Source organism: Triplophysa dalaica, chromosome 10 (genome assembly GCF_015846415.1).
Source record: "Triplophysa dalaica isolate WHDGS20190420 chromosome 10, ASM1584641v1, whole genome shotgun sequence".
Lineage (NCBI taxonomy): Eukaryota > Metazoa > Chordata > Actinopteri > Cypriniformes > Nemacheilidae > Triplophysa > Triplophysa dalaica.
The window spans coordinates 16,524,394-16,543,193 of NC_079551.1; the positions used below are offsets into that span (position 1 = coordinate 16,524,394).

Here is an 18,800-nt window from a genome sequence, read left to right on the forward strand (position 1 = left end):
TGCAAAAAAAAGTGTCAGAACATAAGATGCATTCTATCTAAAAGTGAATGCTCACCCAGACCTTACTTGAAACACCTCGTGTAACCACACGCCCACAAATCTACGTCAGTTCGTGGTTTTATTTGACTAAGACAACCACAATGTATACACAAGTAAGGTGGGTGTACCTGTCAGTATAATTGCGTTGGAACCTGATGTTCCAAATATGGAAAGAGGCGTTTCCGTCTCATGCTTGCAAAATTCGACCAATCACTACGCACATAGCACACCTCGCTTTTCAGAGCGATGAGCTTTGTAAAAATTCTGTTCGTTTCAGAGAGGCGGGGCAAAGAGGAGATACAAACATGCGCGGTTTGTGGAAAATACAGCATTTTTTAACCTTAAATCTTGATTATACACAATACATTACATCTTAAACACTCAATAATATTCATTTTAGCCGTGTCATATGACCCCTTTAAAATTTCTCATTTTAGACGAAATACCTGAGACAAAGGTGACTCAACAACGACTCAACAACGAAAAAAGCAACACTTCAATTGTCAAATAAGAACAAAAGACATTCTAAAAGTCTTAATGAAAAGTGTGAAACTACACGTCTCCGATACGAAAGAGGAGGAAAAATCATGCTATGGGTTAACTGTCCTTCACTCGGAAAATATACATCCCCAGGCTCTGCTGAATTATTAATTCAAATTTGTCAAAAAGGGGCTGGAGTGAAAAAAAGCGAGATATTGATGGGAGCTTGGCTTTAATGACCTCATTAGGTGTGTGGTTTCCACTGTGAGCAGATTCAAGACTGCAGGTAGAGTTTTGGGGCGATACTTGACCCCTCAATGATTTTCTGTCACTTTATTATAAACAAGAAGAGCTCCACTCGCACCCGTCATTCCTGTGCATGTAATCAACAGGAGGAAGTGTGTTGAATGCAAAAATAGGGATCCGGAAAGAATGCACTGAGTTGACTGTGAGAAGATAAGGAGGAATATGCGTACGGCGGTCCATCACCAAATTGAGGTCTTCCGGCGAACTCTCAAACTGAGAGGAAAACTTTTTGCAGAAACGATCCATAACAGATAAATAAATAAATGTGGCATGGATCAAATTAAATGTTTTAACATTACTAGCGATATCTCCTCTACATCATATTTCATTCTCCAAAAGACGTTTGATAGTTAACCTAAGTGCATGTTTATGTCCTTTAAAGGGCTGGCGCTTTAAATACAGTAAACCGTTGTTTACCCATCGTACGCAGCTTGTGAGTACAGTACTTTAAGACAGTTTAAGCAAGGATCATTATCGTCAGTTCAGCCCACGGCTCAAACCTGCCAGCTCTTGACTGAGATTGCACCAAGAACTAAGCAGATGTAAATATATTTCCCTTCACCTTTCAAACAGGCAGAGTGCCTTTCAGCTAGCATTTGTAACAAGAACCGTTTGCCTCGGCTTGTGTTTATTTCATCACACCTAAGGCGTTTTATACCTTCCCTCCCAGTTGAGTGCGTAGTGTCAAAAGCATCCTTGGGCGACCAGGACGTGTCTTCTACCTGCTTAGCTCGCAAAGACGGGCTCACGTTTGACTTAATGTATCCCCAACCGAACCAGTCCTGTTTAATTCTCTTTCATAGCGATAGTAGTTGACCGGGGACGAGCGGACTGAACCCTCACATCCCTTCTGGCTTTTCTGTGGCTTAGGAGGACCAAACGTTGGAGAAAAAAACTAATGAGTTGAAGTCATTAATATGCAATATTATAAGAAACTAAACAAGAGAGGTGGACAAAAAGTGTATAGTTATCTATGTGAGTATGTAGGTTTGCTTGGACGGATCACTGTCTCCAACTTTTGCCCCATGAAATAGTTTTTTTAACTTACTTTTACATTGAAAGTATTTCTCAAAGTTTGCTGAACTAACCTTTACCAGAAATTCAAATCTTTAGTCTCTTAAGAAAATATCAAGAATTATACTACATCAGTGATTTGATTGCGGGAATTGTACACAATTGATATAATAAATACGTTTTTTAAATACCTATTGCCGCAAACACTTATACAAATATATTCGATTAAGTTCTTCTCACTCATAATGCAAGAATTTGGACAAACATTAACTGTTTTCACTATAAAAATATCAATAAAGTACCAGATTGAAAAATCTTATAGATTTGTTAGATATGTTGTGTTCACGGTACTGTATAAGACCTAATTTCACATTTAGTACACAAAAGTGAATTAATATTCATATGTTCATACTTCGACTCCTGAGATAGGCACAGGCTCCCCGTGACCCGAGGTAGTTCGGATAAGCGGTAGAAAATGGATGGATGGATGGATGGATGTTCATACTTCATAACTGGTTATATCTACATTTCTATGAAAAGTTTGAGAAGGAGCAGAAGTGTTTGTTATGAAATCACAATTATATGATGAATATCATATTTACAGCCTATTTTATTTTTCTGACCTTGACTCCAATGGTCTTAAAGGAACAGTTCACCCAAAAATGGTCCCATAGTAGGACTTTCCTTAGCAGGAATAAAAATGAGGGACGTCAATGGGGACCATTTTTGGGTGAACAATTATTTTATGGTAGTGAAACCAATCAAGATATTGTGTTTTGTAGTTTTATCCAAAAATATACATAAACACAATGAACAGTTTGCTTGTCAACTTCACCGAGTCTATCATTATTTATTGATGGGGTGAAAATGTCCTGAAATACTGTAATTTACCAAACCCCTAAAACATTCCCTAACCCAACTAAACATATGATGTTGAACTCAACATTGAACAGTGGGTAAATATAATCAGTGCTGACCAAGTGGACATTGGCCACGTGTGGCATTACACGGGCCGAATCTTAATAAAATAGGCTTGTACCTTACACCAGAGATCATTGGCTGTCACAGCACTGCCCTGTTTTCTGATTGGTGTGCAGCAGAAAATGAAGTTAATGATGAAAAAAGATAACATTTTGACATGCTTGATTGACTGTATCATTACAGCGAGAGGGAAGGTGTTATAAAATGGGTGTAATCTCAGAACAAACATTTCTCTAAAGCTGTAATGAATATACACAATACCACGCTGGCAGCTTTGCTCAGTGGCACAACTAATCATCTGCTTTTACAAAAGAAAGGCATTCATTACACTGTGACATCACTCAGATAGGAATGTCAATGTATTCATCATTTGCCTTTCAAATTTCATGTTATGATTTAATTGGTCATTGACTAAACTATTAGAGGTGAAATTCCATACCCTTGTGTATCTTCATTTGCAGCGTGCATACCAAACAATCACAATCAATATGCCATTACTGTAGAGAGCTGATGAACAGAGCCTACACCATTTTTTCTATACACGTACAGCACGCACAATATTTGTGAATACGTGTCAGTATAAAAATGAATCTCACGAGGGCTTTAGGAAGGGGGGTGCATACATTTCTTGAAGAATGATCTTTTTCACTTAGAAAATCCTGACTAATTAAAAACCATCCCAGAATATCAGAAGGGGGGGGGTTGGGGGGTGTCTACCAGTGGATATTGGTCGTCTAGTACGAGTGCTATAGTCAAATGAACAATGTATTCCTCAGGACCTAAGGGTGTGGAGGCAGGCTACACAGCAGCCCCAGTGCACACTAAGGATGTTTCATAAAAAAAGAGAAAAAGTTGATAATTAGTCCCACAGTGGCTAAATGTTGAGATAGAAAATAAGAGTGCTTACTATGCTGCAACCTGACTGGATAGTAAGTGCTGCTTGTACGTTTTTTTGTTGTTGCATTTTTTTTTTGGTTCTTTTTTCGCTCTCTGTCAGCAGGGCATTATTAAGCGCATCTTGCCGTGGATAAATTAAACAAACACGTTAATTCTCGCCTGGTAACCTGCCTCGTTCGCTCGGGGCGGAAAAGATCAAGCCATTGTCATCGATCAGTGGACTCTTTTAACCCGTCTCAGTGCTTGAGTTTTTCATGTTCAAAAGCAGAGCAACAATAATTAGCAATTAAAATTGAACTTTTTATGTATGGTGTTTCTTTAATTAGTCTGAGAAAGACTCGGAATCTGAGCTCACTCGTGGAAATCTGAAGTGAGAATTTAATTCATACAGTAATAGTGGGAAGTCAGATCAGATGAGTTAGGTTCATGAAAAAGATTCACAACTGATTTATTTCATGTTACTGTTGTGTAACTTTGTATTAAAATATAACATGTAATTTAGTATATAAGTATGTGTGCAGATGCTGAAAAAAGATTAAGTTTTTCAGAGTTTATTATTTATAGCTCTGTTTAGGTAAAATTGTCCTTTTTGTTTCATTCTGTGAACAATATTTCTTCCACATTTCAAATACGAATATTGTTTCTATTTGCATTTATTTGCAGAAAATGAAAACTGGCACACTCAAATACGGCACAGAAAACAAGTTCACATTCACTTTTAAGCAATAAAACAGTTAAATTTGTATGTTTATTTAGGAAAAGTTTAAAATGGTTTAACACATTTATGACAGTTTTCATCTGTCTTGTCATGCTGTCAGTCTTTCATATCACTGTTGGATGAGTTTTCTTGTTTTTTTAAAGTTCAACTGACTCTGGACTGGAATGCCCACAATACATCTAGAAATACTGATAAAATTAAATCTGAAATGGTCTCCTAATTTGTTTTATTTAAAAAAAAAAAACTTAAAAGTCCACTTCCCTCAAAGTAAATCTGACAGGTCTGAGTTTGTTGACTTTCTCGTCAGCCTTAAAACAACCTGAGCAGAGCTGTAGATTTGTAATTGGTCATTTTCTAGTTAACCCCGCCTCTTTCCCTTTCCTGATTCTGCCTGCTGGTGTCACCCAGGGGTCAAACATCCTCACCAATGCCATGAAGCGCTCACAGCTTGTTCCACAAACCTCATTACAAGCTGATAGAGTCACTTCCCCATCTCTCGTTTTCAGTCGGGTGAGGCAGTCCCGATTCTTTTTAGGGAAAAAGAGAGTAGGCAGAGAAGTGTCAGCTGGCTCATTAGATATGGCCGGGTGGGTCCGAGTGCTTTCACGATCGTTCGGAGGTGCACATGGAGCCCAGCAGTCTCCATTAGGAGGAACTGTGGTGGGATGACCACGCTCCCATTCAACCCCAGGTCAAAGGGATAAATAAAAGATCACATGGGGTGGCCGCTCAAACCTGATTAAATAGAGCAACACGCTAGGGATTCATTAGCAGATCCTGCAGTCGCGCAAGTGAGGGACACATCTTGATTTCTGTTGGGGTGTCATAAATTAAAGACAAGATAAGGAAAATATAAAAGTCGGAGACTTGAATTATAGCTGGCTGATGAAAAAATAAAGCAGCATTTGGGATCTTAGCTGCTTTGGGTCCCTTGAGAGCTAAAATGAATTCCCGTTTGGTCTCAAGAGAGTTTCAGCACAGCCTCATAGAAAGGGTTCAGAATGAAGGGTATTTTGTGTGCTTGTGACAATAGGTACCTAAATTACACCATGCACTTTTATTCTTCTTCAGATGTAAAGAACCTGGAGAACTTCCACCTGATTGAGAGCGTCCAGGAACAGGTCAACGCTGCACTGTTGGACTACGTCATGTGCAACTACCCCCAGCAGACGGACAAGTTCGGCCAGTTGCTGCTACGGTTGCCGGAGATCCGAGCCATCAGCCTGCAGGCGGAGGAATATCTGTACTACAAGCACCTGAACGGTGACGTGCCCTGTAACAATCTACTTATAGAGATGCTGCACGCCAAACGTGCCTGAGGACCGCCCCCTACTCTTTACTGTCTACGCATCGCACACACTGCTCCCAGCATCATCTCGAGTCCAGCGTCATCACCAGACATAGCCTTCGGACAATGAAACGTGCGTACGTGAGATTCGCACTGACTGGCTGTACTGGCACGATTTTAAAGGAAGAGGATGGCAAAGCGTAAAAGCGAGGGCGTATGCATTTCTAAAGAGAAATGAAACGGACAAACGAAGTGTTATAATGACCTCTAGACCGCGGATTTATCATAGTGTTGTCGAATTCATGAGCGTCAGTCGTTATTTGTTCTGTGTGCAGCTGACCTTGCCATTGAAAGGTCCAATTTAAACTCAGACTTAAGCTGGAGGGTTTAAGATTACAGGGAAAGGAATGGGCTCTCTTTCAAGACGTAGACTGGTTTGCCAGCGTTGACCCACTGTTTCCATTGAGGCCTGGACATGTGCCCCCCCTCCCACTTGTCTGTTTAAAGGAACACAAGCTGGGCCCGAGCCAGAATCTGAGGTTAACAGACAGCCATCGCCTGCATCTGCACCATCCAAAGACTTTATTCCAAACCCCTCACCAAAAAGTTAATGTATTTCTCGTTTAACATTGGCAGTCATTTCTTCTTTGACACTCTGCTGATCCAAAATATCTCCCTCTAAAATAAATCAATAAATGGGTGAATCTCACAGACCTGTCAAGGTCACATTCAGTCATTAGATCGAACTAAATTACATTTTGCTTTATACCCTATTTTTTTTATTTTGAGGCATTATGAAAATGTTTTTATTAAAATAAGTCATATCCCCACATTACAATTATACAAATGTTAAAAATAAACTGTATATATATAATTCATTTTCATGATTCACCAGGAAAAGTGCTCTTTAATGTTTGCCGATTAAAAGAAAAAATACAAAACCCTTAAGCAAAAAGACTTAATTATCATAACAATAATGCAACGATTTAAAAATGTTTTAAAAGCTCTTCTTAAATTGGAAAAATGACAAGTTGTTTTTAAATACAACCTGGACCTGCACAGGCCTGTATGAGATTCACCTGAAAGGATGTCTCAATCTAATCTAATAGTGTCGATTTTTTGATTTTCAAATAATGACAAAACTGCATCAAAATGAACTGGAACTAAGCACAGAGTCAGAGCCACGATGAAGAAATCCCGCCTCAGTCAACACAAGACCAAAGCCTGCAGAGAACAAAGGAATTAAAAAGAAACAACCACCCTTAACTATCAGTATTAATAATTTTTGATGTCACATTCATGTGAGTCTTGCCTTATTTCATTTCCATGCTAGCTAACCGTGCCGATGTGAATTACGATATGTAAAATAAAAAGTCCATATCTATATATAAAGTATTAATGTTATACAATTGATAAGAAATAAGGTGTTTACATTCATGTGGTCATGTGGGAGATAACTGTAATGCGTTCAGTTGCAAAGCAATGATTTCATATGAAAACGAAACGAAACAAAAAATGTTCACAAAAGACGACATTTCCTCTCAGTTGCTTTTTTCGGTGTGTACAGTTTTCAACGTTCTTGCCCAGTACTTAATTATGTCGTGAGACACTAAATCGGAGACGAATCTCACTTAATACTGAGTTTTGAGGATTTTTTTTTACTTTTTTTTATAGTGCTGGCTTATTTCTGTGGAGTTCTCTTTTTGTAGAACCTCTTTTTACGTTCTACGTTTTAAATGTACGTCACTGGTTAAGCTTAATTTATTGTGTTGGTTTCATCCATGTGTTCACACACAGAGGGGTGCGATCCCGACAAAATGTATTTGTTTACTGTAGCACGTTTTTCAAAATGTAGATACAGTGATTCACATTAAACGACCACCGGTCCTGCCACTGTAAAATATGAAGAGCTGTATTTAAATGATCTGGTGTGACTGACCGCTGCATCTTTTCTATCGTTAGATTTCAATGAATGTGTTCATCATGGCAGTCTGTGTTCTATACCAAAGACAGCGTCTGTCCCTTGGCTGCACTCACTTGTTGCATCACAATGAATTGATGAGAGAATTGATACTCTGGGACTGTCTTTGTTTTTCCTGAACGCTTCATTTGACTGTGTTGCATTTGATTGGTGTTAAAGTCAACATGAAATGAAAACTGACCCTATTTACTTTCTTCATTCACGTTCCTGGTCTGGGTGTGCATGTTCTTTCATATGATCTGACACTTTTGCTGACATCACCTAGGGCAGAAAATAAGCATATCAATGGTTTATACAGCATTTTAATGTCAGCTAATGTAACACAAGGATTACAGCAAATAAATATTTATGGCAAATAACATTAGATTTGAAAAATGTGTTACCACAAGTTAGGTCGAGATCCTTTTGAGTGTGAACTTCACGTATCTCCAGAGTCCAAATCCCAAGGCTTCTCAAAAGATGCTGGTTTTTCAGAAGAGGAAAATCCCACTTCAAACTCACATTCATATAGTTTTGTCACTGTTCACATTTTGAACTCCCGATAGATGAAATCAAGTCCAGCACAATTTTTTCATTTGTAAATGTCACATTACAGAAGTAAAATAGGTTACGAATGCTGTTTCATGTTGACTTTACAACCGTAAAACCGTGTTGAGGTGCCTGCTGCCATTTACCTGTTTTAAAATGACATCACAGTGGAAATGATCAACACGGTGACTTGACATCCCATAATATGAGTTTATTTATACTACAAAAATGTTTGATAAAAACTCCTTGAAGGAAGTCATCGCTATACTCTTTCTAACCTCCCAGGTTAAATCAAAGTATTGATTCTTTTACACAAATGTGATGTACAAAATGTGATGTCCAACGCTGAGCAAAGGATGCATGTCATCTAACTGAAGGGTTCGTAACCTCCCATTTGTACATAAAGCCACAACGTCTTTATCTGCTCTAGGAAAACTGATTTGTAATTTTGTCTGTCCTTGCTTCATTTTGTGACTGTAATGTGTGTGATCAGACTGACAATCTTAAGAAATCCAGTGCCCCTCATTCCCTTACTGTGCCATTTTCCCCACTACAAACCATTGGATGTCTGCTTACCTGCTTCATTGTTTGGATTCTCTTATTTTGTGCTCTGGAAGCCGCACTCAGACTCAATCTCTGATGTCACCTCTTGCCATAAAGGGTTTTCATACGAGCTCTTGGAATCTGTCCATCATATTGTAATAAATTACTATTATGCCAAGGGGCGTGACTTTATTTTCATCTCTGGGAATGAATAGTCCGTAATCAGTAAATCAGTGAACAACGATATACACGAAACACTTCATACTTACAATGTAATATAAACCATTATGCCACCGCAGAATGTTGTAAAGCATGCATGCAGAAGATTCACAGATGATCCACAGATAGTCTGGATTCAAGGTGACTGTTATTAGGATGGAAATCACAGAGTACCTCTACATGGGGTTTTATTTGAAGGAAGAATATATTTACAAGTCATAAATAAAAACCAATGTACCTGATGCCTTTACAGCCTTAATCTGATATACATTTTAGTCAAAGGTTTGAACACGTCTCAAATCTTCATTATTTATATTTTCCACATTTTAGAAGAATAGCGATGTTATCAAAACTACGAAATAACACAAGCACAAACATTTTGTGGTGAAAAACAACAACATTTAGATCAAAACTGATATATTGACGATTCTTCAAAAAAAAGCATTCATAGAAAAGCAAAAATTCATATTGGTCAACTAAACTGTTGGTAACACTTCGGTATAGGGGGCAATTCTCACTATTAACTAGTTGTTATTAACAATCCTATTATTGGCATATTGGCTGTTTATTAGTACTTATAAAGCACATATTCTGCATCACCATACTCTACATCCCCAATCCTACCCCGATACCTGAACCTAACTACCTTACTAACTATTAATAAGCAACAAATTAAGATTTTATTGGGTAAAAGTTGTAGTTCGTGGTTTGTTAATAGCGAGAATTGCCCCCTATACTGAAGTGTGACCCAACTCTTTTTAAGAATTGAATATACAAAAAACAATTAAGACAAATGTGTCCAAATCTTCTAATGGTATAGTGTGATATGCAGAAAAACTAAACAGAAATGAACTGCCTATGATTAACATTGAACTTACAGTCTCAGCATGCTTTCAATAATTAATGTACCATGCATCACCTGTGCATGACATCTCAGGTAAAACAATCAGAAAGTAGACATTTTAAAAGTTAAACAAACCGTTTCAGATCGTAGTTTGCAACTGTATGACGGAATCTGGCATTGGAGACATACAAATAAGCACAACATATTAAAACATGCAGGATACTGTTGACATTGAGGTCAATAAAACAGAAAACAATATCTTCGCTTTACCAAACCACATGATGAGAAGTGTTTCAGTGAAGACACATGGTGCCGTTTTGCTGAGGAGAGGAACTGAGCGAATGGCAGGATGTTAACTCTGCTTCCATGGGTACGTTAAGATTGCATTCGTTCGGCACGCTGTGTTTAGGTTTCGATAAATGCTCCTGAAAGACAATACATTGTTTTATGTGTCAGTCATTATAAACACGAGCAAAATAGCTCTTGTTCATTTCTTTGTTTATACAGTAACAAAGTAGACTGTTCTAAACAGTTCGTGAATACTTGCAAACTTAAATATACAACGTATATTGTACAACGTAACAGAGAATGATGTCTACGATATATATGGATGGCATTTGTAACCCAAAGCTTCATTGTAACAATGTTCACTGTACAATCCTGAAATTAATAGAGCTGTACTGAAATGAAGACATGAAGGGCTCTGCTTTAGATTTAAAATAGATGGAGTGCAGTCGTCTTTATCAGACCAGAGCTCTGAACCAACACAAGTACGAAATTTACTGAAGGCCTTCATTTTAAGAGCTGCGCAGCTGAAAGCTAGCGTGAGATCAGACCTGGCAATGACATACATGTTCGGCAGATAAACTGTGAATGAAGTTCAATTTCGAGTTTGACAAGTCTCACAGAGTAATGAGATCATCCAGATCTGATGTACCGGAGCTACATCTTATAGCTCAGCAGTTGCTCTTTAGTTCAAGAGTCCTCAGTTGTGTTCTCAGTTGATGTTTCTCCTACAACTATAGGAGGAATTAAAGTAGATACCAATGAGAGAATTACTCAAATACAATGAAGTGAATGATTGTGACATTTGTAACAACGTACGTAACCTTAAATCTTAACTAATATTTCACAAATTGTAAAGACTTCTACTAAACAGAAGGGCGTCTATAAATACTCAGTTTCCAACATTGGATATCAGGCCGTGGTTTACTGTAATAAGCGAGAATTTTGAAATCATTTTGAAATACCTCTGCGAGCCCTTGACCCAAACTTTCAAACTACAGAAATGTTAGAATTAATAGGCGCATATTAAAACAGGACCACTTGGATTGTTATGCTAAACCTCACCTCAACATGCTCAACCAAAGCGGAACGCAGCGAAGGTCACCGTCCTTTCATTGAAATGCACGCAATATACATAAGTTTATATACAAAAGAAGCACAAAAACACTAATGCCTTATTTCCTACCCTTATTAGTCACGAGGAAAAAGAAAAAAACCTCTTTAAGCACCTGAACCACGCTCTCAGCATTCCATTAATTACCCAGACAATGGCGACAACTTCACAGGCAGATTTTTCAATTTCAGGGAGAAAAGAAGCAGACAGGCAGAGAGATAGCAGAAAACCGAGGTGGAGAGAGATGGATGGAGAGAGGGAGAGCAGCGCGTGTATTCAGGCTCTTCATGCTATACCAGCACTTAAATCCGACGGACCCCCATAAAAAAAAGACTCAAGGTTACGTCCGATTGAAAATCTTCACAAACAACCACTTCAGAAATCCATTTAAAGCCAGTGCAAGAACATCTAATTCAAACATGTTGTCCTGGTAAAATGGTCGCGCTTGTTCCTCTGAAACTCTCTTTCTCCCGCTGCCGTTTTCCTGGCGTCTTTGTAAAAGCGATTAAATTTCCACATTCTCGAGCACAAAGACATAATTACACAGGATCAAAAATGCAGTCCAAACAGAAGGTCAGACATGAAAAATGACCTCTTATTGTCAAAAATGATAGGCCGCTTTGCCAAGAGTAATTTGTAACAATACCTCTGCTCAAAGTTTGCAGGGACAGCCAATGGAACGCATGCCAGATACTCAAGTGAGCATGGGAGAGTATATAAACCAACTATCTTTTTGCGGTCTTCTCATTTCAATTGAATGGAAACAGAAACTTTAATGCAAATCTCCTGATTTGATGATCAAACTTTACTTTTTATTTTTCATTAGTTAAATATAACCCCTGAACTCCCTGCATGCTCATGTTTAAAATGAATGACATTATTTTAAGACATACCATAAATACAGTTTCACTCGGTCTGTAAATATGACTTTGTTTTAGACGTGTATATACGGTACAGGACTTTGTGGGACACATAGTTAAGGCAACATGTTCTTCTGAAGAGGATGGGTTATTTAAATGCAGTATATCCACTCCGTTGAAAAGATTATTGCAGTATTATTATGACAAACCCTCAAAGCAATAATAATTTTATAAGCAGTATGGTTAAGCGCCACTGGTTGGCACAGCCTGAATCCATGTGTGCCAACTTCTAAGGGAGGCATCATTAATGAGATTTGAGTCTTCTGAAATACTCAACATTGTGTACATGGATCCAAGCATAATACATCTTAAATTACAGGCAAAGTTCTTTGCTTAGACTGAAACCAGATAGTTCTGCGAACATTATGTATTTTGAAATTTTTCCTATATTCAGAGTTCTGGCAAATTACACTAATAAGCATTATAAAAAAATGATGAAATCTTTTCATTGAAAACGCTGTGTTTGTTGTGAGCGTTTTGTGGATACCCAAGCTGGCAAACGCAAAGACACACACACACACTCATATATATTCTGTTTCAAAGGTCTTCCTGGATTTACCCCTTTTATTATATGGGGAGTGTGTACCCAAGGTCACTTCCTGATTCTGTCTCCTCCAATGGAGTTCCAGATTCAATGGTTAAGTGTTTCTTTGTATACCGACAATAGGAAGTGTCAGAATGTTCAATGCATCTGCTTGGAAATGTCACCCAAGGTTGTCTGTGCAAAGCGACAGGAGTTCAGCAGACGCAACCACGAATATACAACAAAATCAAACAGAGCACATGAAATCATTTTTGAACGGGTACATGCGGACACTGAGTTTGCAGATGCCAGGTTATACGTGTGATAAATACTGTACATGTATGTGAACCTGCCTGTGAAAGTTGCAAAATTAAATAAATCAATATATCAAAGCCATGAAAATCAGAAAAATAGTTAGTTTATTGACGGTTTCATCAGACGCACGGGCCTGACCCGAAGCTCACTTCAGGTGTTTATGTTTACACACTCAGTCTGGCAAGTGGCTAGAAACATCATTTATTTTAGATTGATTTATATCAACATATTATTGCAGAAGAAAATTATATTAAATTAAAACTACGCAACAGTTATAGATTCTTTAAGTTAAGTTTGGGCAACATAAAGTTTGTTAATTTTGTTACCACTGAATCTGTCTATACATTATTATAATTAATATGGATAATATAATAGATTTTAAGATACAATACTCACAATTTAATTGATGTTGGACTATTTTAGAAAAAATACCTGAAAAAAAGTCTAAACACTGATTTTAAACATGCGTACTCAGTCAAGATTATAAAGATATTAAGGTTATGTTGTCACAGAATGTTCGCTACCTATACTACCAAAACAATAAATCAAAAAATTATTTCACAGACATGGTAATTTATTTTTAATCATTTTCCCGATCTATTTTTTAAAAATGACCTAAATTCACTTTTTATGATGAAATGTTTATAAAAATAAAATATAAATAAATAATAATGAATCCATTCTTTATTATTATTTAAAATATTTTATGTTAGACTGACATTTGTTGTGTAGTTTATATGTAAACATATCTATACGGAGCTGCATGTTTTTTGTTGTTGTACAGAATAAGCCTTTTACAAACGATTTTATTTTATTTAAAGGTCCAGTGTATGAAATGGGAGGTAACAACTTGCAACCAACGGCTCACTCAATACCTCCCCCTCCCTTATGATGCCCTACTACGGCTGACGCAGAACTAAGATGTCATAACGTTTTCGCATCTTTGCTCAAGGAAATAACCTCTAACTATTTTATTTGATTTTAATTATTCCTCATTATATTTAACACTTTTCTTACTATTTTTTATTTTGAAGTAGTATAAGTTTTTTTGTCAAAAGTGACTAACTAAATTCTAAAAGATTTCTTCTCTTATATGATCTCGGACAGCCTTAATTTGTCATTGACTCATGTTAACAACACAAACAGTGTAAAAACCTTACAAACATATACATGACCTTCCAAACACACACACTGGAAATACTCTGCAGGACCCCCGCGTGTTGTATTGCTCAGAGTCGAACAGGTCTCGCTCTCCAACTATTCAACCTTGAATTGTGACCAACTGATGGAGAGCTCAGGAAACAGAGATTGGGGAGCATCACATGACGGCAAACCCAAATCAATCACAATATTTTTTCACTTAAAATGACACTGCTTAAATACCTCTCGTTGTCTGTGAAGAAAACAAATTGAAGAACCTCTGCCCACTCTTTTTTTCTGATAAACAGCTGTTCGTACACAGCAGACCAGCAGTTATTTAGTCTGCCAGTGGATCCTTGGAGACCGTTCAGTTCCTCTACAGCATTGGCTACTTGATATCAGACAGCCTGCATATGCCAAACGAACATGACACACTCTGAATGAGGGCCACATCAGAGGGTCGGAGCCCCGGACCATCAAAGAGAGCGTGGACAGAGCCCTGGGGGGAACACTGGTGTGCATCTGTTTCTGTATGCATCAGAGAAGAGGGCTGGTTTTTGTCACCTGCAGAGAGAACCAGGCAAAGCCGGTCAAGCTGTCATTGACCTGTGGCAAGATCGTCGGTGCCTGCCGCCACTGTTAGCGCATGTGAATGCGCGTTACAGAACAGAGAAATTGTATCTGCTTAACATCACAGAGCTGAAAGAACTCTGATTGACGTCGAGCCAGTCGTGATGTGTGTATGCTAACCGGTTGTAGATGATGTGCAGATGTTTTAAACGCTGTGTGAAATACTTCTCCTGAGAAGTGTTTACTTAATTCATACTTTTTTTGAGGGTGGGGGGGCCTTTGCTATTTTATTGAAAGCAAAAGTGGAGAGATGACAGAATGGGATGAGGGGGGAGGGAATGGGTTGGGAACATAACAGAGGTCGAATGATGAATTAAATTTGGACGAGAAGAAACACTGTCTATATAACTTGCATATCCAGGACTTCAAGCTTTTTTTTTAAAAGGGTTTTAAAATGACACAAAGAAGGAACATAAACAAGGAAAAAAGCCATTTCTCTAGATTAACACAAGTTTTTTACATTAAAGACATTTAAAAGATTTTTTTGGGCAAGCACTGGACACACATGGGGAGATCAGAAACCGAATGCTTGTCTTTGATATACGCGTTGGATAAAAATTTGGCATTCATGAATAATGAATGCGTGATCTGGGGGGGCATCTTCACTGAGCCAGGAGAGCAGTGCTAGCACTCATCGAGGGTCCGGCGCACAGCTCTAATGACTTCACCCGGAGACCACCGCCAGCCCCTGTGAGCCCATTCACACTGCTAACCAGCAGCACCACTCCATGGAGCGCGAGCTGTTTCATTAAACATCAATCTGCATCTATTAACCTATACTACTGCACTACTATGGGATTTCTAAGGATATGCAATAAGAGATGCAAAACAAATCAAATGTGGGGTTTGTATCTTTCTTCTCTTTCTTGATTTGAAACAAAAAAATGTTTTGGGTTAATTATCAGTAAAGTCACATAATTCCTCGTCTATTAAACACTTTTGAATAAATTAATTTCTACATGCCATATGAATAATATAAATAATGTTTATTATGTAAAGAATACATCGTCGTCCTGTCCTGCACATCCAATGCCTTCATCTTCTAACATTAACCGCTGACCTGCATTTCAGTGTAAACAGGAAAATACTCTCAACGTGGACGGAAGCATTAGTTTTTCTGTTTCTTTGTCTCAGACGTGTGCCAAGAACTTCGCACGGTGCTAACAGATCAATTTCACAAATAGACAAATCCTATAATTGACAAACATCTGAGCTGTTGACACGGTGCCTTCGAGCTTAAATGAAGCCGTGACGTCCTTTTACATTTATCGCAACAGTTAAAGAAATAAGCTTTTCATTATTTTAAAAGCAACTGTCGTGACCTTGAATAAACTCCAGCTGCTGTGGGTGACTGGCAATGCCAGAATTAAAATACTTCTGAACTCTTAAATTCCAGGAAAAGGACGAAACATTTACAGTTTTCACTTGTAAAAACTTAAGAATGAAGATTAATGTTGTGGAGAAAAATGCTACTGCAAATAAATAATAATATTATATATTTGAGTAATTTAATATTTTTATAATTATAATTTTATATTATGAAAGTGGACAGTAACGAAAAAAATAATATTAAAATTTTAAAAATTTGTGAATACCTGGATAAATAATTCAGTATTCAAGTATTTAATTATTAATTATTATGATAATAATCAATAATTAAATGTATATTTATTATTTTAATATGCATATATTACAAATAACGTACATTACCTATATTATATATTAATGTATTTTGTTATTTTAATGCATATTTTAATGTTATTCTAACATATATTTCTAACATATATTGTGTAAAAAACTGTTCTAACAGCGTGCTGTAATGTCAGAATTAAAGTTACATGTAAAATCAAAAAAAATAATAATAATTAATCAATAATTAGTTTTGACTATAAAACAAATACAGTTTGTTATTTAGCGGATGTTTTTGCTCTAAAGTGTCTTAAACATTCAGTACAGTTCATGTGCAGTCCTCCTTGACCTAACCTGAGGTTAAGTGCCTTGTTGTTGAGGGGTATATTATAAATAAAGCACCTCTACAGTTCAGGGATCAACCCTTCCATGGTTTGCACTCAAAACCGTTGGGTTACGTGTGAGCCTTAAATCTGATGAACTCGGGAACTGTCCATTTACTAAAAAATATATAGATCGTATAGCCATACCAACGTGAAGTCCTTTCCTTCTACCACCAGCTGACCACAACATGAGTATTGCATGCAGAGACTCTGTTTGGGTGGGTGGTGAGTGGGTGGACTAGGGGTCAATAGAGGGCCTGTAGGAAGTGACTTCATCAGTGAAAAGATGTCAGCTTGCTTTCCTTTTTTCTGTTCCTGTTTTGTTCTGATAGGAACTTCCTCTCCAGTGGGGGGTGGAAGTAGGTGTCACTCTCCAATCCACCCACATCACAAAGGGAAATGTCCATCACGCCCGTGCAGTACGACGATCCGTTTTATACAGGGTGAGGAGGTGGGACCAGAGATGAGGAGACCATAGAGTCCCTTGAGTGATGATAAGTTAACATTCTGCCTCCGTACCAATGACACCAGGATGACCATGTCCATTTTTTTGTTTGTTTTCTCCAGTGCTTCACAGTCCATTCACAAAAACGTTGAATGATTAGTGTTTCTCCTGAATAAGTTTAAATAAGAGAAAACCCTTTATTGATTTTTTAAAGACCAAGAAAACCCGATGGCTTAAAAAGGCCACTCTTTATGCACATCTGCACAGAAGCCTCCCTCAATGGGCCTTTATGATCTAAGCCGCCGATGTTTGTGGTCTGGCTTTCTTCTTCCTGCAGAGTTTGTCACAGGAGCTCAGGTGGCGTTCCACGGTGACATAACAGCTCTGTGCCTCTCTTCCTCTCTTTGCTGATAGATTAGTAGGAGCAAGTGTCCTGCTGGCGATGCCCCCCAAGCCACAGGAAACCTCATCGGCTGCGGTGTCTAATGAGGATGTGAGCTCTGGCGATGGCATATTAACGTCCAGGTCCCAGATGGACGGCGGGAATAAAGACAACATGGCGAATTGTTTCAGGTGAAACAATGCGACTGGCCGTTCAAAGAGTGTGGGAGAGGTGAGCGGGGCTGCACTCTGAGGTTTGAAGTATTCGTCATTGTTTTTCTGATAAACGCCTTTTTATTTTGGTGTATTGTCAGTGGGGTTGAAGGTTCAAAGCTGGTCTTTTTCTCAAATGTGTTCTATTGTAATTCGGCGAACAACATGTGGAACAAAACTTAAAAAAGATCTAAATAAAAAGGCGCAACACCCACAGGCATAACTGCACTGCGCTAGCTAGTGTCGACTGTCACCATCAGCAGTAGCAGGATCTGTATAGCAAAGAAACGATTAAGTGAAGCCCTACATTTTGAATCTCTCATTCTACAGTTTAAGTGTCCTACCTCTCTTTCACAACCTTTTTAGTTTTATTTTCTTTCTTTTGGCACAAAAAATGTGAAATGAACTTTGACTGAATCGTGATTGACCTCTCGTGTGGCCAGGCAAGAAGCCCTGACAGCACTGTGCAGGTGTAAAGTAAAACAGGAACCACTCCGCTGCGGCAACTCCGCTGGTGTGTCCATAGCCTGTGAGTCAAGAGAACCCCATGGGATTAAAGAAGTGTGTGAGGGAGAGACACAACTAGCACGAGGTCCTGTGGCTGACAGCAGCTACCCTGCCAGGATGTGTAACCTCACACGGCCAAAACAGGAAGCCCTGCCACTCACTTAGTGATTGACACACTGGCGGAAGTCCATAAAGGTTTCAGAAGGGCTGTAGTCCATGTTCAGAGGTTATGACTTCAAGAGACACCTGGTACAGTGAACCGGGTAAGGTTACACATCACAGCATACTTGCCTGCCTGCCATTCCTCCTATGGGCTGAGGGTATTGGTGTCTCTGACTTGGGCCAGAGAATGAAGTGATAAACTAATAAATACCTTCACTAAACTAAACTAAATTAAAAAATTGGGGGATTTCTTTACACATTTTCAAGTAAATTACAGATAAAAAACAGATTGCAAACAGGCATGTTATTTTACGG

The 18,800-nt window shown here is 38.2% G+C and overlaps 2 protein-coding genes across 9 annotated transcripts in view; one reads left to right on the forward strand and one right to left on the reverse strand.

Annotated features, from left to right (window-relative positions):
- The window catches only part of nr5a2 (nuclear receptor subfamily 5, group A, member 2), a 78,935-nt gene extending 69,982 nt beyond the window's left edge, over positions 1-8,953 (forward strand). For all 4 annotated transcript variants that reach the window (XM_056757808.1, XM_056757805.1, XM_056757806.1 and 1 more), the window contains one exon: positions 5,507-8,953. In XM_056757808.1, coding sequence (XP_056613786.1) covers positions 5,507-5,754 — 248 coding nt within the window. In that variant the 3' untranslated portion in view covers positions 5,755-8,953. The remainder of the gene's footprint in view (positions 1-5,506) is intronic.
- LOC130429324 (adhesion G-protein coupled receptor D2) overlaps positions 7,853-18,800 on the reverse strand; it is a 65,199-nt gene continuing 54,251 nt past the window's right edge. The window contains exons 25-30 of one of the 5 annotated variants that reach the window (XR_008907574.1): positions 10,109-10,263; positions 9,974-10,009; positions 9,045-9,139; positions 8,809-8,916; positions 8,088-8,166; positions 7,853-7,965 (exon numbers count right to left, since the gene is read on the reverse strand). Coding sequence is in view for 2 of the 5 variants with exons in the window: in XM_056757803.1 (XP_056613781.1) it covers positions 10,132-10,263 (132 nt within the window). In the remaining 3 variants the exon portion in view is untranslated. Of the gene's footprint in view, positions 7,966-8,087; positions 8,167-8,808; positions 8,917-9,044; positions 9,140-9,164; positions 10,264-18,800 lie in introns of those variants that run through there. The other 4 variants (XR_008907576.1, XR_008907575.1, XM_056757803.1 and 1 more) reach the window with 4 other exon arrangements.